Source organism: Malania oleifera, chromosome 11 (assembly GCF_029873635.1).
Source record: "Malania oleifera isolate guangnan ecotype guangnan chromosome 11, ASM2987363v1, whole genome shotgun sequence".
Taxonomy (NCBI): Eukaryota; Viridiplantae; Streptophyta; class Magnoliopsida; order Santalales; family Ximeniaceae; genus Malania; species Malania oleifera.
The window spans coordinates 44,908,946-44,931,744 of NC_080427.1; the positions used below are offsets into that span (position 1 = coordinate 44,908,946).

The 22,799-nt window shown below is 37.0% G+C and overlaps 1 protein-coding gene across 6 annotated transcripts in view; it reads left to right on the top strand.

Annotated features, from left to right (window-relative positions):
- The first annotated feature begins 2,682 nt into the window (after window positions 1-2,682).
- Window positions 2,683-22,799, top strand: part of LOC131167720 (histone-lysine N-methyltransferase, H3 lysine-9 specific SUVH4) — a 176,118-nt gene continuing 156,001 nt past the window's right edge. For 3 of the 6 annotated variants that reach the window (XM_058126575.1, XM_058126578.1, XM_058126577.1), the window contains exons 1-3: window positions 2,683-2,841; window positions 2,939-3,486; window positions 16,656-16,721. In XM_058126575.1, coding sequence (XP_057982558.1) covers window positions 2,962-3,486; window positions 16,656-16,721 — 591 coding nt within the window. In that variant the 5' untranslated portion in view covers window positions 2,683-2,841; window positions 2,939-2,961. Of the gene's footprint in view, window positions 2,846-2,938; window positions 3,487-12,895; window positions 12,934-16,655; window positions 16,722-22,799 lie in introns of those variants that run through there. The other 3 variants (XM_058126576.1, XM_058126579.1, XM_058126580.1) reach the window with 2 other exon arrangements.

Below are 22,799 nucleotides of genomic sequence, written 5' to 3' on the forward strand. Positions count from 1 at the left end.
CCACGAAATGCCTCAAATTCATCTCAAAGTGCCATTAAAAACTAAACAAGTCATTGTTCTTCTCTATAAGTGCAGTAAGTCTTATTCAAACTAAGACATGTAGGTTTAGTTAATACAAATTCATCCCAAAAACAAGTCATAATAGTGTAAAATTGTAGAATACTTTAATCTCCTTGCCTTACTGCTTTAATATCCATCTCTAACTCACATCATTTAGTAAAATTGAATTGTGTGTATAATTTTGCTAAATAATCCAAAACTTGCTTAGTTGTAGGAAATTTAGTTAGATGTATACTAGTGGACCGATCAACGAAATTATTAGTTCAGGTAATAATTTTGGAATTATTCACTTCCAAAATAACTAACAATTCTACATAATTCTCTTTCTTGCTATCAGATGCATTAACATATTACCAGAAACATATCCCCACAAGGTTTTTCCAATCAAAATTTTCTTCATAACATATGCCAAATATGAATAATTATTTCCATTTAATTTAACACTAATGGCTTGGAGAATCATCTCTTTCACCAACCATTTTCAAATTCAAATAAATTAATTTTAGAGATCCAATCAAAAAAATTTACACTATCATACTTCTATAAATGATTATATATAAACTGCTTGTTTATTTTGTTTTTTTTTAAATCCAAAATTTATTTCTTTAATTCAAATATTTCAACATATTCAAAATAAGTTCTATAAATACAAATTTATCTAACTTTGATTGGATTCATTTTCTTTCTTATTTCCTTTTGCTTCGATATTTTAATGATATTTTTTTTGCCACAAAATTATATACTTTGTTCGTGCTTTTATTAATTTATAATATAAATATGGATATAGATGCGTCTATACTCTTAATATATTTTGTTTTTAACTAAATGAAAGTTTTTTTTTCTTTCAAGTTTAAAAAAATTATTTATAATTTTTGCCACTTTATCTACAAAATAAATAAATAAATAAATTTTAAGAAAATTAATTATTTATAATTTTTACCACTTTATTTCGAAATTTTTAATTTATTTAGGAAAGTGAAAATATTTTATTATTTTCCTAAATTTAAAACTCTTGCTTCACACATAGGAACATGGAAATTAGATTATGGACGTTAATTAATATGAATTACGCATAGATTTTCTTCTAAATTCGCACAAATCCAAGTTCAAATCTCAAAATCCATAATTACAAACATTATATTAAATAAAATTTGAAAAATTCAAAAACGAGTTTTTTGTGATTATTTTAAAACTGAAAATAAAAATAAAAAATTCAAAAACAAGTTTTTTGTAAAGACAAATTTATCTAACTTCAATTGAACTCACTTTCTTTCTTGTGAATGTTTTGTTTTAATTTAAAAATGTAATATATTTTTGCCACCAAATTGTCTGCCTTTTCATACTTTTATTAATTTATAAATATAAATATGGATATAGGTAAGTATATATACTGTTCAAATATTTTATTTTTTAACCAAATGAACGTTTTTTTTCTTTTAGGTTTAAACATAACTTGTACATATGTTAAATATAATTTTATTTGATTTTGGTTGAATTAACACCATGAACAAAATATATTGGCCTCTCCTAAGGTTTGGTAGAAAAATAGAGATTTTTTTTAAGGTTTCAAAAATTTCATAAACCTTCATTGAGATTTCAAGAATTTCAATGACCTCTCTTCAAATTTGTCAAAAAGATACAAACTTCAACCTATATTTCGTAAAAGGACAAATCTTTTGAGAAGAAGTTTGTATAATCTTAGCAAATCTTATGAACGATTTTCATTTATTTGTTAAACCTCAAAAAACATTAGTATCTTTTGTCGCTATTTTGATATATAATATATAAATTACTCGTTTTAGGAAATATTTCTAAAAATGAAACTTAACTAATTTACACTATTTGTAGTCCTATAGTAACGTGTATAATATAAAAAATTATTTTTTAACAAATTTTGACCTTACTTTTTCAACAATAATATAAAAAAATATTTTTTCTTTTTCAAATTTTGTTCAAAACTATTCTTCTTATTTTTTCCCCCCTTTCACCCTCCAAAAAATAATTAAATATTGAATTATGACAGTTAGATAAGTAACTTTACCTTACAAACTAAACAACCATTACGGAAACAGGTTTAGTAGGAGTAATAATTTACGTTCATGTTTCTTTTGAATGCCTTTCCCTACTCATAACATTTTATTATTATTATTATTGAAAATAAAAGAACATTTGTGAAAGCCAGATTAACTTCCAAAAATAATAATATATTTATCGATATATTATTTATGCTCCCGTACTTTCTTATATAACATAAATGTATTAAAAACTATAAATAAATTAAATACATATTTCATTTGTTTTTCAAACAAAATTATAAATAAAATGAAAATTTAAGCTTGAAAAAAGAAGAAAAAAAAAAGAATCAAAATAAAAACAATTTGATTTAACTCAAAATTTTAAGCTTTGAACACCTTTTAATCCACTTCACTATTTTTAAAAAAATACATTTTTAAAAATATTACATTTAATGCTACTACCCTCTACGTTAATTTAATTGATTGACTCAAGCCATTTCATCTGACGACAAATAATAAATATACCTTTATTACTCAAAGCCGCAAGACCACGAGCCAAACACGTGACGGCCACGAGCCACTCCACTAGAAGAAGACAATATCGTTGTCAGAAATAGCTGCGCGAGGGTGCAGATCGGAGCGCCACTCCCACTTTTACCTCGCTCCAAACCAGGCTCCCTGCGCTGCTCTTCCTGCAAACCCTAGAAATCCGTATGATTCTTCCGCAGTAGCATTGTAAGGATCGCAATAGCATACGCAAGTGTCGGTAGGTGTGTTCTTCTCAGTTTCTCCAGCGCAATCACCTCCTATGTGCATTCATTTCTGTTTTCCATTTTTGTTGATTCTTAATCTTCCATGTGCAGATTCTGGCTTCTGGTGCTTCGGCATGGTTGCGCAGTCGCTTTGTTGCATGAACACCGTGTATGATCGCGTTGATAGTCCTGGTGTCGATCAACGAGTTGCGGTTGACGATGAGTGTTTCATGGTTTCCGACGTCAAGGGCGGGGTTGACACTCCGGTCGATACGGACGGTGCGTCGTCTGGAAGGAGGACTAGTGCTAGGATTCGAGAAAGGTTGAAGAACAAGGAAGCCATTCTTCCAGCCAACCACGTTCGTCACACCGAGGAGTCAGCTGCTCGAAGCAAGAAAATAAAGGTATATCATAGGCGAAAGGGGAAAGCTCAGAATGCCGGTGCTGAAACGATGGAACAGAGAGTTCCGGATATTGGTTCCGAGGCCCTGAATTTGAATGAAGCGGTCGATGCTGCTTATGTTCAGGGTTTACAAGGAGTTGCGGAAAAAGGGATTGTCGGTGAAGGTGCTTTAGCCAATGGGGTTGAGATAAGTGTGCATGCAAAGGTGAAGGAGACTATAAGGACATTTAACAAGCATTTTCTTCATTTTGTGCAGGTAAGTTTTGGGCTATTTTTCTTCTTCTTCTCTGTTTTCCTTTTCATTACCGGGACTACTCGATATCAGCCATTTGGAGCTCTTGTCTGTTATTTTTCTTTATGTTTCCTCCTCCTTATACTTTGTTGTGGAAGAGAACATATCGACTGATCGACATAGTTGTGTGTCACAAGCAAAGCTTGTCCGGGTTTTTATTTTTTCTTTGATGAACAAGTTGCGTTATAGAAAAAGAAAGAGTACAAGCGCCCAAAACCAAAGCAAATTAAGAGAAGTGGCTACACTCTTAAAATCTTGCATTTCTCTCCAACCAAATACATCAAATGATAGCCATAATGTTGCACGGCTCTCCTTCTCCTCTCACCAACCCCCCTAACCATAATAGTGTAGAAAACCTCCAGAGAAGAGGGGCAAACCCAAATTTTGCCAAAAATGCCAAACAAATTATTCTAAAGAATCGAAGTGAAGGGAAAATGTGAAAAACAAATGTGAGCAAGTCTCCCCATTCATAAAGTAAAAGGCACAAACATTGGGTGACAATGCCTAGAAGCCTACCTCTTAATTTCTGAAGCTAGTAATTGATATTTATTTTTTCAAGGATAGCAGTCCAGTAAAAGACTTTATCTTTGAAATAAATTCAGCTTATGTAATTATGATGTGATTTCTGTCACAATGATGTGATTTACTCTTTTCCTATTCTTGAGAGGGATTCCTTTTTTTTTGGGATTTTTACTTCGGAAGGGATTTGAATGATATAGGGGTGTAGGAGTTGTCTTCTTTACTCATTTTGTAGGAGGATTGCCACTGGAAGTGATGGTAAACTTTGGTCTTTGGATTCTTTGTCTGATTATAATTGTAAATCTTTCTTTTTCCATCTTACTAAAATTAATGCAATTTCCTCGTTCTATCTTGGCTCTTGGGAGGCTATAGTTCCTTTTGAGATAAAGGATTTTATTTGGCCGATGGTTCTTAATAGAGTTGGCATGAACAATGTGCTGAAGAGTAGGAGGTCTCCCACTGGGTATGTGTTTAATGTGTGGTAGTAGTTCAGAGGATGCGCTACAACGTGATTGATGGGCAGTGCTGTTTGATTTTTATTTCCTTTAATTATTTTATTTTCTAAGAAGGATCTCTTATGCTCCTTTTTTGTACTTTTCTCTGTTCTTCAATAAAATCTCCTTTTTTTCTATGAAGAATAGTTTGGAGGACGTGCCGCACTTTATTCATTCTTATTTTGCTTGGAACTTGTGGAGCTATTTTTTGAGGGTGTTTGGACATTGGAGAATTTTAGGTATGTCTGAATTCAGTGGAAGATGTGTTGATTATTTCTTTTGTTAGTTTTAGGGAAGGTAGGGATGCTAAAAGGCTGTGGAGAAGTTTGGAACAGGATTCGATACTTGACTTCTCATTGGGCTTAAAGTACTAGCTGTTTTAGTGCTTGCTGTTTTCAAGATGTTGTTAGAGACTGGAATTCTTTATTAAGATTGATGTAGTTTGTTCTTTTGTTGTCTGTTCAAGGTCTAATTGCCCTCCCTACTTGTATATTCTATTTTAAGTGAAATTTATTTTCTTAAAAGAAAACACTGTTGCTTTACAAATTAAAGAATAAAGGGCAAAAGTAATAAAGAAAGGCTTGGAAGAATATTTCATAGATCTAAACTCCAAACTCTTCAATTGACACGAAAAGAATCAAACACATTAATCAGAAGGCACGCTTGTTAGTCTCTTTCTCATTAAGTTCCTTACAATATGAAAATCCCAAGAATGACTAGATAATCAAAAAAATGAGGGTGAACAAGAGCCTAGGCGCCTTCCTCAATCAAATGATACTCCCAATAACGGGTTCTCTCCATATTACTATTACCATCTTTATTCCAAGTATTAGGAAATAAAGAATAAGTTTGAGATGAGGACTAGAGTAGGTAATATTAACTCCAATTTTAGCTTCCCACACATTTTGTAGAAGCCCAATATTACTACAAATTACCTTATGCGCAAGAAAATTAGGTTCCAAGGGAAAAACACTATAACCATTGTTGGAAAGTTTCAAATCTGTTTAGTCAACTTTCCTACTTTTCTAAGAGAATCTCGGCGGTAAATGTGTGAATATCCTAGAATATTTAGTTTCGTTAGAAGTTAGCATCTTTGGTTCTTTCCTTCTATTCTTCTACTGTACACCTATTTATATAGATTTGTACCTATGTTACGATCAATGAGAATTATTTCCACTAGAAGCTATCTCATTCTAGATGGTATCAGAGCCAGGTTCGACTCTTGGCCTTGTGTAAACCCTAGTTTCCCTTGGCGGCTCCAATCTGACCCTAATCTCTATAGGTTTTTCTTCCTTGTTCAACTCTACCCTAATCTCTTCGGTTGCTGTAGCCATGGCTGAAACTTCAAACAAAGCTAAATCCGAAATCAAACCTAAAACCAGACCTACCCATTCTGAACCTTACTCTATCCAAATTACCAATATACGATTGAAGAAGGCCAACTTCTTGCGGTGGTCACAATCTGTCAGGGTGTATATTCATGGAAGAGGGAAGATAGGGTACTTGACTAATGAAGCAAAGGAGCCCGAGAAGACAGACCCATCTTATGCTATATGGGATGCTGAAAATTCCATGGCGATGACATGGCTCGTGAATGCTATGGATGAAGAGATTAGTGCTAATGACATGTGCTATTCTACTGGAAAGGAACTCTGGAACAATGCAAGTCAGATGTACTTTGACCTTGGGAATTACTCTCAGATTTATGAACTGCAGCAGAAGATTAGCAATACTTATCAAGGAGATGGTAGTGTAACAAGGTATTTCAATGTTCTTGACGGCCTATGGCAAGATCTGGATTTATTCAATGATTATGAATGGAAAAATCTTGCTGATTGCAATCACAATAAGAAGATGGTGGAGAATGCAAGAACTTTTAAATTCTTGCCTGGACTTAATGATGAGTTTGATGAAGTAAGGGGAAAAATCATATGGAGACAACCTCTACCCCCACTTGGGGAAGTATTTTCTGAAGTACGACGAGAAGATTGTCGAAGGAGTGTGATGATGAAGAAAAAGGAGGATGAGACTGTGAAAAATTTTGCTCTACTTGCTGCCAATAATCCTGCTCCTCATGCTGCTGGTAACACAGATTTGGCTACTGCCAATATTTCTGCATAACTGCCTTACTCTAATCAAAGGAGGTTGGAAGATAAGCCTTGAGTATGGTGTGACTATATTACAATAAGCCACGCCGCCCTCGATAAAATTGCTGGAAACTCCATGGAAAGCCAGCAAACTGGAAAAGCAACAAATTTGGACCCTTTGGTAGCAATCATGCAGTCCCTAAAGACAATAAAGCTAATTTCCCAAATGCTGAGCAGGTGGATCATCTTCTTGAACTGCTGAAATCTACTTCTGCCTCTGGTCTTCCTACTGGTTCATTGGCCCAAACAGGTGATAACTCTAGTGCCTACCCCTGTTGCTTAAATCTTGCACCATGGATTACTGATTCTGGTGCATCTGATCACATGACCAGTACCTCACAATTGTTTCAATCTTATTCTCCTTGTTCTGGTAATAAAAAGATTAGAATTGCAGATGGAAGTTTTTCATCCATTGTTGGAACAGGTTTTGTCCAAATCTCTGAAAAAATAGAACTCAAATCTGTCCTTCACGTCCCTAAACTTGCTTGTAACCTGCTATCTGTTAGTAAACTCTCACAGGATTCTAATTGTTGTGTCATTTTCTTTGATTCCCATTGTGAATTTGAGGACCAACTCTTGGGGAGGATGATTGGCAGTGTTAGGATGATTGATGGACTCTACTACTTTGATGAGACTTTATTCAACAATAAACAAGCTCAGGGTTTGAGTAGTAGTACTAGTTCTGTTTTTGTACGTGAACAAATAATGCTTTGGCATCTTAGACTAGGACATCCTAGTCTTCTCTATTTAAGACATTTGTTTCCTAGCTTATTTAAAAAATTGGATTGCAATTCTCTTCATTGTGATGTTTGCCACATATCCCAAAGTCACCGAAACACTTATCAATCAAAAGCTTATCATTCTTCCAAACCTTTTTATTTAATTCATAGTGATATTTGGGGTCCCTCAAAAGTCACTACTACTAATGGTAAGAAATGGTTTGTTACGTGTATTGATGATAATACATGTTTGCGTTGGGTGAACTTATTGAGTGACAAATCTGAGGTTGAATTTTTTTTTAGGATTTTTATAATATGGTTGAAACCCAGTGCTAAACAAAATTCAGTATCCTTAGAACTGATAATGGTACTGAATATTTTAACAAATGTTTAGGAACGTTTCTTTCAACAAAGTGTATTCAACATCAATATACTTGTCGTGACACCCCACGACAAAATGGCATTGCTGAGGGAAAAAAACGCCATTTGTTAGAGGTTGCACGAGCCCTAATGTTTTCAATGCAAGTTCCTAAATATCTATGGGGTGATGCTATTTTAACTGCGTGTTATCTCATTAATAGGATGCCTACTCGAGTGCTAAAATACATCACACCCTTAGATTGCCTAAAAAAACTGTTTCCAACATGTTGGATAACATCAGACCTGCCACTAAAAGTGTTTGGATGCACTGTTTTTTTTCATATACCTACCAATCTTCGATCCAAGCTTGATCCTAGGACAGAAAAATGTGTTTTCCTTGGATATGCTCCTAATAAAAAAGGTACAAATGTTTTAACCCTTTGACCAGAAAAATTCATATCTGTATGGATGTTTTTTTTTTTTATTGAAAACCAGCCATTTTTTGGCCATAACTATCATCAGGGGGAGAAAAAGGAAACTAAAGATGAGTTCTGGAAAACCTCTAAGCCTCTTCCAAATGTTTTCCTTGACATTGACATCCACTCTTTAAAGGGTTAGGACCGATACTTTAACTGGCGAAAATAATGGAAATCCTAGTCTACCTATACAAGGCATACATGATTCACAAACAGGGGGAGAAGTACTATCAAATATTCCCTCATATGAGCTTCGTGTTTATACCAGAAGAAGAAATCATCTGAATAATAGAGCTCTTTCTTCAAATCCAAAGCAAGGCCAATCATCATCACCTACACAAGTTGGTCCTCCTTCACGTATTCCAGGTACTTTTTCTTCTCTAGATCATCTATCCTATCATAGACTCTATGATTCTCATAAGGCCTTTACTTCAAATGTTTCTCATTTGTTTATTCCAAGAACCATTCAGGAAGCACTAGATCACTTGGAATGGAGATTGGCTGTTCAAGAAGAGATGGATGCACTAATTGCTAACGACACTTGGAAAATTGGTGACCTACGGGAGGGGAAGAAGACTGTTGACTGTAAATGGGTATTTATAGTAAAATTCAAGGCTGATGGGAGTATAGAAAGGTACAAAGCAAGACTTGTGGCGAAGGGGTTCACTTAAACATATGGAATTGACTACTAGGAAACGTTTGCTCCTGTAGCCAAGATGAACTCAATCCGTGTGTTGCTCTCTCTAGCAGCTCACTTTAATTGGCCCTTATATCAACTAGATGTGAAGAATGCCGTCTTAAATGGAGACTAAGAGGAGGAAGTCTTTATGGATCTACTGCCAGGATTTGAAGGGAAAGGTGGCAAGGGCAATGTGTGTAGATTGAGGAAATCATTGTATGGACTCAAACAATCACCTAGAGCTTGGTTTGAATGCTTTGGGAAGATAGTAAAGAGTCATGGCTATAGTCAAGGTCAAGCCGATCATACTATGTTCTATAGACACACGAGTGAAGGTAAAATGGCTATCCTTATTGTTTATGTAGATGATATAATTCTGAGAGGTGATAATAGCAATGAGCTGGAGAGGTTAAAGAAGATCCTTGCTTAGGAATTTAAGATCAAAGACTTAGGCAACTTGAAGTATTTTCTTGGTATGGAATTTGCAAGGTCAAAGAAAGGAATTTTTGTTTCCCGACGCAAGTATGTGCTTGATTTACTTGGAGAGATAGGTCTGCTAGGGTGCAAAGCAGAAGAAACACCTATAGAGCCGAACATAAAACTCAACCAGCTAAGGCTGAAGAAGTGATCAATAGAGAGCAATACCAAAGATTGGTAGGGAAACTCCTTTATCTCTCTTATACACCTCTTGACATAGCCTTTGCAATAGGCGTGGTAAGTCAATTTATGCACTCACCAGGACTCTAGCATTTTGATGCTGTGTACAGGATTCTTAGGTACCTAAAAGGGACTCCGGGTAAAGGTTTATTATTTGGAGGGACATGGGAATTTACAAGTTGAAGTATACACTGATTAAGATTGGGCTGGAAGTATCACCGATAGAAGATCAACTTCTGGCTATTGCACCTTTGTTGGAGGAAACCCAGTAACATGGCGCAGCAAGAAACAAAATGTGGTGGCAAGGAGTAGTGCAGAGGCAGAATTTAGGGTTGTTGCTCATGGGTTTTGTGAAGCACTATGGATCAAAAGGTTGTTGGAAGAATTACAGATTACTAATTCACTACCAATGAAACTGTATTGTGACAATAAAGCTGCAATAGCTATTGCTCACAATCCAGTTCTTCATGATAGAACTAAACATGTGGAGGTAGACAAGCATTTTATCAAGGAGAAAATAGATGAGGGAGTAATCTGTCTGCCATATATCTCAACAACTGAGCAAGTAGCAGACATATTGACAAAGGGACTGCCGAAGAAACAGTTTGAAAACTTCATTAGCAAGCTGGCTATGGAAGATATATTCAAGCCAGCTTAAGGGGGAGTGTTGGAAACTTTCAAATCTGTTTAGTCAACTTTCCTATTTTTCTAAGAGAATTTCGGCTGTAAATGTGTGAATATCCTAGAATATTTAGTTTCCTTAGAAGTTAGCATCTTTGGTTCTTTCCTTCTATTCTTCTGCTGTACATCTATTTATGCAGATCTGTACATATGTTACGATCAATGAGAATTATTTCCACAAGAAGCTATCTCATTCTAGAACCATTTCCCCTCTTAAGGAAATTTTTATAGTCATTAAATTTCCTAGACTTGAACCTCCCTCCCTTTTAGACCTACTAGTAGTTACCCATCCTAAAAGATGATCTCTATCTCACTTGTCCATCCCACAAAAAAATCCCTCATCAACGTCTTTTACCTTTGAACCACTCTCACTGGAACTCTAAAAAGGGACAAATAATGTAGGGGAATAGTGGAAAGAAAGGCATGGTTTAAAGCAACCCTGCCCCCTAAGGTGAAGAAAGCCCCTCTCCACCCACCCACCCAACTCCTTGCAGCTCTCACGAAGATGGGCCTTGATACGAATCTAGACTAGGATTGCCACCTACAGGGGCATCTAAATAGAATAGGTCAACTCAAAACTAACTTGCTGACCAAACTAAAATCAATATGCATTCCCGCCATACCACTCAAAATATACAATAATTTGGGGGAGCAACTTGTAGTATGACTCGTAAGCATTTTGATGTTTTATAATGCTAGAGTTAGAAAAGTTCACACAGCTCTTTAGGGGTTCAGTGTTCACCAATCTTGTATGACTTACTAGAATTTTCATCATGTGCTTTGCTTTCTTGTAGCATGACTCTTAATCATTTTAATTTTCTTTGTGCCAGAATAAGAACCTTGCTTTGGTTTGTATCATGTGATTCACTTCTCTCCATGTTTACTTGTAGCTTGATGCCTACTTTAAATCTGTGATTAGTTTTTGGATGACTAGTTCAAGCTTCTATGTGGTCCTTACTTGTGTTTGGCTCGTGACACTCTGCTTGTTGCAATTTGGCATTACACGGGCATACTTTTTGAAATGAGCTGCTTAATTGTGTTAGAAGAGAGTATGTTATTTTAATAATTAGGTCATGTTAATGGAGGTATTTTTGTCCTTTAAGATTTTATTATTATTTATAATGTACAAGAAGGCAGACCTGGAGCTGTAGGCAGACTCCTTTTTTTTACTCTTCTGCTCCTATTATCTTTTCTCTTCTTCTCTCTTCCCTCTCTAACCTTACAATATGGTATCAGAGCGTTGATCTCCTTCAAATCTGATTGAACTGAATTGGTTTTGATGCTCCGTTTTTTATTTATTTTTTCCTTATCCTCCCCTATTCAGTCCTCTAATATGATTTTCTAGTTGGTTTGAGAGTCATTTGAGGACACTCTTCTTATGGGTTGGGTTGTGTAGCTTCCTTGGCAGGAGGTTGTGTGTTCTCATGGTGATTAGTTGATGTGAACTCAGTTATACTCTTTCCTGTATGCTGCTGCTGCTGCTGTTCATCTGTTACTTTGCTTGTGGGTTGCTGATGATGCTGTTTCGATGATGTGTATTTGTGATTGATTGCTCGCAATATTGAACTGATTGGTGGATAGTTTTGATTGGTGTTCAAATATTTATTTCCTGTTCTTCTCTGCATTTGTTTCCAGTTGCTGCCAGCTGTTTTGCCTAAAGCTGCTGCCAGGTTTTTTATTAACTGCCTGCAGTACTTTGCTGTGGTCTGCCCTGTTCTTGATGGTTAAGTAATTGCTCCTAGGATATTGTAAGCTCAGTTCTGTAGTCATTGCTGCCTATTGAAGTTCTGTATTTTCTGGGATTTTTGAGAGTCTGAAGTGTTGTAAATTCTGGTTTTTTTTGTTTTGTTTTTTGGGGCAGTCGTGAAAGTGCTGTTTGTGTTTGTCTGTGCTGCCTGAGTACTCAAGCTCCTTCCTGCTATAAGTCAGCCATGGATATTTTGTCTAATCGTAGTAAGGAAAGTTTTGGAGGACGAGGATGAGTACGAGGTTTGGATTGTGGTTGTGGCAACGGTTGTGTGATACGACGAAGAGTTTGTCGTGGCAATTCTCGCATTTGCACATATTGTGGCAAGGAAATCATACCATTATTTGCTGTTGGGATCTCCTTGGGAAGCCAACTTGGGTCAATACGTCTCTTGCAAGCGGCGATTCTACTATTCACACTTCAAACACATCTAGCCACTCAAATGGGGAGTCTAGTACATCATCCAACATGTATCTAGAGGAGTTAACAATTTTTTTGCATGGTTCAACAACTCCTAACTCTGTCTTTTACATCTAGTGTTACTGTGGCCCATCTAGGTACAACCGGGCTTCTTGCCTCTTCATCCTCCTCACCTTGGGTATATAGATTCTGGTGTCTCCTCCTATATGACAGGTAGTCCTAATTTGTTTGAGTCTTTGCACCCCACTACTTTACACTTTAAGCTAATACTTTGGTTACGCCGGTTTCTGGTGCTGGCAATATTCTCTCAATTCCTTCTATTCCTCTTTCGTTTGTGTTATATGTGCCTAAATTTCCCTTGAACTTGCTATCAACTAGTCAATTAACTAAGTCTTATAACTATTTTGTGACTTTCTTTCCTTCTCATTGTGTTATTTAGGATTTCCGGATGAAAAAGAGGAGTGGTGGAGGGCTTGAGAAGGATGGTCTGTACTATTACGATGGTGTTTATGGTGGGTCCACTTCTTGTCATACGACTTCCTTAATTTCTACTCATGGTGTTTCTCTTAATCAGTGGCATGCTTGTTTGGATCATCTATCTCTTCAAAAATTACAACAAGTTTTTCCGATGTTCAAGTTCGTTTGTCATTTTGAGTGTTTTGCGTGTCAGTTGGGAAAGCATATTATGACATCTTTTATGTCTAGAGTTGAGTTTTGAAGTAAATCATTATTTTCCCTTATACATTCATATATTTGAGGTCTGTGAAAGTCAAGAATTTGGCTGGTCATTATTTTATGTCCTTTGAGGATGATTTTTCGTGTATGACTTGTTTCGTTAAAAAGTAGGTCTGATCTTTGAATGTATATACTCTATTCTACCAGGAAATTAAAACTTAATTTGACATTGGTATTCAAAATTGTGACCTGATAATGCACTTGAATTCGTTCAAAATGAGCTTCAGTCTTTTTTCTTGGCCATAGGGATTATTCATCAAACATCATGTATACATACCCCTCAGTAGAATGGAGTAGCTGAACATAGAAATAGACATTTACTTGATGTAGCACGGTCTTTACTTCTTCATATGCATGGTAATAAAACCTTTTGGACCAATGTTCTTCTTATAACCTATTTTTTGCTCAATAGGATGTCCTCAAGTGTTCTAGGGGGACAAAATCCCTTCTCTGTTGTGTGCCCAAAAACATCCATGCTCTTTGTTATGCCTCGTGCCTTTGGGTGCACATGTTTTGTTCATGTTCTATGTATTGGTTAGGACAAGTTCTCTCCTTGTGTTGTTAAATGTGTCTTTGTTGGGTACTCAAGAACTCAAAAAGGATATTGATGTTATTATCCCTACACTCATAGGAAATATGTTGGATGTCACCTTTTTTAAGGAAACACCCTATTTTTCTAGTGTTGGGTTAGTGGATGAATCTATTTTGATTTCATCAACGATTTATAGACCTCCCTTTTGTGTTGATCCTCAAGTTTCTACCCTTATCCCTCTAGAGAAATCTTCTGCCCCTCTTCTATATCCATTTTTCACTAATCTAGAGAAAGTTGAAGGTTTATGAACGATGGAAAGCAAGCACAAACATCACTACCACCATGCAAGAATCTCCTTTGCCCATCACTAATTTGACTTCTGGTTCTAGAGATCTATCCCGATGTGACTTGGATTTGCCGATTGCTTATCGGAAAGGTAATGGAACATGTGCTCAGCAATCCTTAGTTGCTTATCCTATCGCTCATTATGTTTTAGTTCTTTGCATTCCTAGCCCTATGCGTTCTTTTTCGTTGTCTATTTCCTTAGTTTATATTCCTTCCTTACATATTGAAGCACTTGCTAACCCTGGATGAAAGCATGCAATGGAGGTAGAAATGGATGCCTTGACCACTTGGGGGACATGAGGCTTGGTGGATCGTCTTTTTGGTATAGAGTTGGATAGGTATCGTTGGGTCTACACCATCAAATATCTTCCTGAGGGCTCTATTGAATGGCTTAAGGCTTAGTTGGTTGCCAAGGGGTGCACCCAACTGTAGATTATTTTGACTCTCTCTGGTTGCGCGATTAAATTCTGTTCGTGTATTAATCTCATTGGCAGTTAATTTCTTGTATTAGTTGGATGTGAATAACACCTTCTTGTATGGAGATTTGCAGGAGGTATACATGGAGCAACCTCTTGGGTATGTTGCTCAGGGGTTGGATGGCAAAGTATGCAGGTTGCATAAGGCCATTTATGGTCTTAAACAGCATCTTTGAACCTGGTTTGACAAATTTAGTGTTTTAGTTTCTGCATTTGGCTTTATCTAGTGCTACTTTGATCATTCGATTTTTGTCTGTGTGACGGAGACAGGTGTGGTACTTCTAGCAGTTTATGTTGATGATACAATCATTGCTGGCCGTGATCATAATGGGATTGCAAATGTTAAGCAGTGATTTCAAGCAAAATTTTCAAATCAAGGACTTGGGTATTTTGCATTACTTTCTTGGTATTGAGATTGTATGGTGTAGGAAAGGGTTGAATCTATCTTAGTGAAAATATACGTTGGACTAGATAAGTGAGACCAGTTTGTTGGGAACTAAACTAGTTGATACTCTTATGGATCCCATTGTGAAGTTGTCTAGGGATGTTCAACCAGACTTGGAAGACAGATGTTGATATAGTTAGTTGGTTGGCAAGTTGATCTACTTGAGTGTCACTAGACCTAACATACCTTTTGCAGTGGCAGTGATGAGTCAGTTTATTGAAATTCCCAAACAACCACATGGGATGCTGTTTGCAGGATTTTGCAACATCTCACAGGCTCTGTAGGCAAAGGTTTGATATATAAATGTTATAGAAATTGTGAGATTGTGGGATAATCTGATGCAGATTGGGCTAGATCTGTTGATGATTGAAGGTTTACTATTGGATATTGTACATTTGTGGGAGGTAATCTTGTTACTTGGCGTAGTAAGAAACAAACTACTGTAGCAAGATCTAGTATTGAAGCGAGCTATGGCTAATACTGTGAGTGAGCTTATGTGGCTGAAGTCTCTTATGTTAGAGATGGGATTCTTGATAGTGAATCCAATAGAAATATTTTATGATAATCAAGCTGCCATTTATAGAAGTTGATTGTCGTTATTGAAGAAGGTTGTGAGGACTCCCTTTGTGAAATCTGTTGATCTGCTAGGTCATGTTTTCACGAAGTCCAAATTTAAGCCCACCTTGTCTAATGTTTGTTACAAGCAGGGGTTAGGTGATATTTTTACACCTCCAGCTTGATGGGGAGTGTTAGAAGAGAGTGTGATATTTTAATAATTAGGTTATGTTAATGGAGGTATTTTTGTCCTGAAGAGTTTATTATTATTAATAATATATAAGAGGGCAGACCTGGAGCTGTACAGACTCCAGGAAACTGCTGCTCGGTTCTGTCCATTTTTTTTTTCTCTTCTTCTCTCCTCGATCTCTAACTTTACAACAATTAAAATTAACACAGAAAATTCAAAAAGGATTGTGGATTTGGTGCCTATAAAAATTTTCATTTTTGTTTTGCACAAATCTATTGAATGCCATATGAGAAATATGCTATATATATGCGCGTGCGCGCGCGTATGATGCTTTGGCACATGGACGTTACTTTTTTTTAATACTATTCTTTGTTTCAATTACTTATATACATTAATTTTCTATGAATATGTCATATGTCCTATGTCCTTATATGTGATCTTTCTCATGGTGAATGCGACTTGTGAAAGCATGTTTTGAATTATCTTGACATTCGACTTCTATCCTATTTTTGACCTGCTATCTGGGTTACTTTTTAAAAATAAAATTAAATCTAAAACTTTGGGTTTTTTAGCTTAGGAGAAAAACACAGTTTCTTTAATCAGGGAAAACGTTACATGTTTTTCAATTATGAATTATCTGTAGCTCTGTAATTTCATGGCTTTGGTGCTAACATTTGAATTGTCACTTGTTTGTTGGGATCTTGAAGCTGAACAGTTTTGTTGATGTTGCTTTGACAGGTAATTTATACATCTCATGTGTGTTGGTAATTTAGGCAGTTCATTCTAGCATTTATGCTATCTATTCATCTGCCCGTATGTCATTCTTTGTGTCTAGCTGACCAATCTATGAATTCACTCTTCCTATGTTTTTTTTCTATAAGTTGGAATTCTTTGATATTCTAACAATTAAGTCTAGTGAACAAATTTTTATTTTCACATTTCTTTATGGTTTATAGGAGGAGGAGAAGAGGTGCAAAAAAGTGGAGATTGAGCAAAAAAGAGTGCAAGGTTCAAAATCCAAGGTTTGCATTTGCTTCACGCTTTTTCCTTTCATATATTTGTTTTGATGGCAAAAAAAGAATTTTATTGACTTATTAGGAATCAACCAGAAGAATAAGACATCTCCTCGTCAGAGTTTGGAACATCCAGCAAAAGCAGAGAAGAAAACCGGAAGCAAAAAATAGCAAATCAAAACCAGCGTACTCTAACAATCCAGAAATGATCACTAATCGCACTAAATACATGAAAAGCTCACCCTGTTAAAGTTTCCATGATCCATACACCAAAGCACATTTTAGAGTGCTGCCCTTTCCTTTTTCCTGCCAAAATTGACAAAAGAAACTGCCAAGAAGTCCTCCACTCTGTTTGGACACACCCAACATTCACCCAAAAAACCATATAATGTATTCATACCCAGGCAAAAAATCACAATGTATAAAAAGATGTGATGTAGATTTTGAACACTTTTGGAGATAGAGCTTTCAAAGGTCTCCTAATCTGCAACAAGTTGTTGGTGTTGATTCCATTAAGAGCAACTGACTAGAGAAAAGCCTTGATTTTGGAGGGGACTTTGGCATTCCAGATGGACTTATAGAGAGGAAAAGAAGAATTAGAGCTAGGCAAAAAATCACAAAAAGTTTTGCAAGAATAAACCCCTGAAAGGATCGACTTTCCTTTTCCAAAGAAAGCAGTTGTTCAACAGGACTAGCTAAGAAGATAACTCTACCATCTCCTTATCGTTCCATGACCTTCGAAAGTGAAAATCTTAAGAAGGTAAAGGACCACCTGGATCAACGACAAAAGAAGAAATGGAGCCATTCTGCCTCGAGCTTTAGTGAAAGAGGCGAGGAAAAGAGGTGGAAAAAATACATTCCCCAACCAAATATCTTTCTAGAAATGGATATTACAATCCCTACCCAACAAGAATTTAGTATGGAGAATGAAGAGGGATAAATAGGAAAAAGAGCTTCCACAGACTGTTTGAAGGACATCTAGATCCCAAATTAGTATCCCACCCTTCATTGTCTTATCTATACTCTAGCCTCACAGTCTTAAAAAGAAAAAAAAGAAACCTAGCCACAAATTCCATCCCTGGGAAAACCCTAGCCACCATCAACTTCTCGAGCACATAGACTCAGGCCAAGAAAGAGGTTCACTTGCCACCCTATAAGGCCGAGAAAGGAGTCCAGCCACGAGGTTCAGCTGCCACCCTCTCAGGCTGAGAAAGAAGTTCAGTTGCCACCCCCTTCTCAAGCAAAACCCTAGCTGCCGCACGTCCCCACTCACCTGCAACCAGAAGCCTCACAAATCACCATGTCTGTTGACAGTAAACATCTCGTTTCAGCTATGTAATTCAACAGCCAGCATGATTAATCCAACCTCCTGATGGTGTTTGAGAAGCTAAATTCCACCAATTATGTCAATTGAGCACAATCAGTCAAGATGACCATTAGAGGGAAGAGCAAGTTGGGATATCTAGATGGCTTTATGTAGAAATCCCGAGTATCTTGGAGTAATTTAGGGAAGTATATATGTAAAGAATTGTATATTCTTGAGAGAGATTCTTTTAGGAGATTATTTCCATATTTAGATTTTCCAATTGTATTATAAATATTGTGTATTGATTTGTACAAAATTATTCAAGAAATACAGAAATCATTCATTCTGATTTCATGGTATCAGAGCTAGGAGATTAAACCTAGCTATCAATGGCGGAAACCGCCGGCCGAAGTAGAGGTTTGATGATCTCTGAATCTCACGGGGTCCTCCAACAGAGTTTCGCGAGGTCCTCCAACAGAGTTTCGCGAGGTCCTCCAACAGAGTTTCAGTCTGCGATTCGCTCCGTCTCTGCATCAGAGGAAAGAACTCTCAAGTTAGGGTTTCCTTTTCAGTTTCACAAGCGAAATCGACTATGTCAGCAAGGAAGATCACGCTGAGGAGCTCCGACGGCGAGACCTTTGAGGTTGACGAGATCGTGGCTCTCGAGTCTTAGACGATCAAGCACATGATTGAGGACGACTGTGCAGACAATGGAATACCCTTGCCCAAAGTCACCAGCCGGTTTTTGGCAAAGGTCATCGAGTACTACAAGAATCACGTCGAGGCTCCCAAGACCGAGAAGCGAGGCGGCGTTGACAAGGAGCTCAGGTCGTGGGACACTGAGTTCGCAAAGTTGACCAAGTGACCCTCTTTGATCTCATCCTGGCTGCAAACTATCTGAACATCAAGACCCTCTTGGACCTTACATGTCAGACTGTAGCAGACATGATCGAGGGAAAAATTCTAGAGGAGATACGCAAGGCATTCAACATAAAGAATTGACTTCACATCGGAGGAAGAGGAAGAGGAAGAGGAAAGAATGGAGCGAGACTTTGACCTTTTTGGTTCTGACAGAGAGATTGGGATTGATGAGAAGATGTTGAGGCAGGGTCTATCTAGGTTGGTGGACCAGACCTCGTTTAGTTATCACTGAGCTTCGTTTTCCACAAATATTTCTTTGGGTCTTTGGCCCAAAGAGGTAATTTTTTGCAAGCCTTGAGTATGACCTTTGGATCCAAAACTCATTGGATTATTGATTCTGGTGCTTCTGACCACATGACTGATGCCTATCATCTTTTCTCATCATATTCACCTTGTGCTGGAAATTTGAAAGTTAAAATTGTAGGTGGATCACTCGTCTATCGCATGCAAAGGGAATATCCAACTCTCTGGCTCCACCACACTAGAGTCCGTTCTACATGTTCCTAATTTATCTTGCAACTTACTATCCATTAGCCAGTTAACTATAGATTCCAATTGTTCTGCTAAATTTCTCCCCTCTCATTGTGTTTTTCAAGATCTATCATTGGGGAAGACGATTGGAAGCGCTAAGGAGTGTGAGGGACGCTACTACTTTGAGGAGGCTAATGTGAGTAAACAATGCCAAACTGCTATTTGTGATTCTGCATCTGTTTCTAGGAATAGTGAGATTTTGTTATGGCATTGTAGGATGGGTCATCCAAATTTTCAATACTTAAGACGTTTATTTCCTTCCATATGTTCAAATAAGACGTCTTCTAATTTTCAGTGTGAGATTTGTGAACTTGCAAAATACCATCATAATTCCTTTCCAAAATTCACGTACAAACCATCCAAACCTTTTACTATGATTCACAATGATTTATGGGGGCCCTCGTGCTCTTTTAATTGCACTCACACAAAATGGTTGGTTACTTTTATTGATGATCACACTCGTATTTGTTGGGTTTACCTGTTGAAAGATAAAATTGAAGTCTGTTCTATTTTTATCAATTTCCACTCATTGATTCAAACACAATTCCCAACTCACATTCAAATCTTGCGTACTGATAATGGTTCATAATATTTCAATACTATCTTGGGAAATTATCTTCAAGAAAATGGAATTATTCATCAAAGTTTCTGTGTGGATACCCCTCAACAAAATGGGGTTGTTGAACATAAAAATAGGCATATTCTTGAAGTAGCTCGGGCATTGATGTTCACTACAATTATGAAAAAATATTTTTGGGGCGATGCCATTTTAACAGCTACACATCTCATTAATCGAATGCCTAGTCGGGTTCTTTCTTTTGCCACTCCTCTCCGGAAAACTACAAGAATGTTTTCCCAACTCTTGGCTCCACTCCAATCTCTTTGAAAAGTTTTGGATGTATTGCATTTGTTCATGTTCATGCTCACAATTGAGATAAATTGGAACCTCTTGCCATTGAGTGCGTTTTTATTGTTTACTCTCCTACTCAGAAAGGCTACAAATGTTATGATCCTGTCACAAAAAAATTGTTTGTTAGCCTTGATGTTACGTTCTTTGAAACCACTCCTTATTTCCAAAAGCCTTCTCTTCAGGGGGAGAAGTGGAGTGAAGATCGGTTCTTTGATTTCTCTGTTGATGAGTCTGCCATTGCATCATTTGATTTCTCTGTTGATGAGTCTGCCATTGCATCATTTCCTGACCCGTCATGTGCAAAAGATCACTTAAACTGAGGGGGAGATGCAGAAAAACAAAATAACTAGGAAATATTTGTTTACTCAAGAAAGCCAAAAACAAAGAATAGTGAGAATATCATACCTGTGGCACCAAGAGAGTTGGAATTGGTGATAGCTCTGAGCAACCATAAGTCCACGCCCAATCCCGATTAGGTAATAGATGGCCATGAGCTTCCTTCTGATAAGTCTACACCCGATGACATCAATTTACCCATTGCAGTCAGAAAACAAACTAGGTCATGTACTCTATATCCTTGGTCAAAATACATGTCTTATAAAACTCTGTCTATAGGGTATCGTGCTTTTAACTCTAACCTTGATAGGATAAAAATTCCAAAGAATATCCAGGAAGTCCTGGAGATTCCTGAATAGAGAGAAGCTGTCATGGAGGAAATGTGGGCCCTGGAAAAAAATGGAACTTGGGGTGTTATGAATTTTCTGAGAGGGAAGAAGCCAGTAGACTGCAAATGGGTCTTCACAGTGAAATATAGAGCTGATGGGATAGTTGAACGGTATAAAACCCGACTTGTTGCAAAAGGGTTTACATAGACCTATGGTATTAACTACAAGGAGACATTTGCACCAGTGGCAAAATGGAATACAATTTGGGTCCTCCTATCCTTGGCAGCTAACTTAGATTGGCCGCTACAGCAACTCGACATTAAGAATGCATTTCTAAATGGTGAGTTAGAAGAAGAAGTCTACATGAGGATACCACCAGGTTTTAGTAAGAAGGGTGAAGAAAACAGAGTATGTAAACTCAAGAAGTCCCTATATGGACTTAAGCAATCTCCCAGAGCGTGGTTCGACAGATTTGCGAAGGTGATAAAGAGCCAAGGATACCGACAAGGGAAATTAGATCACACTATGTTCCTCCAACAGTCTGAAAGTGGTAAGAAAATAATTTTGATAGTGTATGTTGATGATATAATCCTAACTGTAGATGATACAGTAGAGATGGAAAGATTGAAGAAAGTCCTAGCTGCTGAGTTTGAAGTAAAAGACCTGGGACAAATGCGGTACTTATTGGGAATGGAAGTTGCTAGATCAAAAAAGGGTGTCTCTGTCTCTCAGCGAAAGTATATAATTGATTTCCTAACTGAAACTGGCATGCTTGGATGCAAACATTGTGAAACCCCGATTGAAGCTGTAAAGAGAGTCGAAGACTGCGGAATACTAGTTGAAAAGGAGAGGTATCAGAGATTGGTTGGTAAACTAATCTATCTATCACATACCAGACCCGACATTGCATTTGCAGTAAGTGTGGTAAGCCAACACATGCATTCACCGAAAAAGACTCACCTAGATTCTGTGTACTAGATCCTCAGGTACCTCAAGGGCTCTCTGGGCAAATGACTCTTCTTCAAGAAATGTGAAAGTAAGGAAGTAGAAATTCCCACAGGTGCGGATTGGGCAGGATCAGCGGAAGATAGAAGGTCTACTACTGGATTTTGCATTTTTGTATGGGAAAATTTGGTAACTTGGAGGAGCAAAAAACAGAATGTAGTGGCTCGAAGTAGTGCTGAAGCTGAATTCAGGGCAGTTGCATATGAGATATGTGAAGGACTGTGGTTACGGAAACTCTTGGAAGAATTATAGATCCCGGTGAAATTCCCTATCAAACACTATTGTGACAACAAAGTAGCCATCACTATCTCTCTCAATCCAGTTCAACATGACAGGACTAAGCATGTAGAAGTGGACCGACATTTTATCAAAGAGAAGGTTGAAGAAGGAACCATTTGTATGACTTATGTACTTACCAAGGAACAAACTGCACACATCTTTACCAAATGGTTAGCCCGACAGAGCTTTGATGATTTCATTTGCAAGTTGGATATGATCAATATCTATGATCCAACCTGAGGGGGAGTGTAGAAATCCCAAGTATCTTGGAGTGATTTAGGGAAGTATATATGTAAAGAATTGTATATTCTTGAGAGATTCTTTTAGGAGATTATTTCCATATTTAGATTTTCTGATTGTATTATAAATATTGTGTATTGATTTATACGAAATTATTCAAGAAATATAGAAATCATTCATTCTGATTTCACTTTAAGAAGTGGTTGGAAGAAGATGAAGCTGCAAAGAGA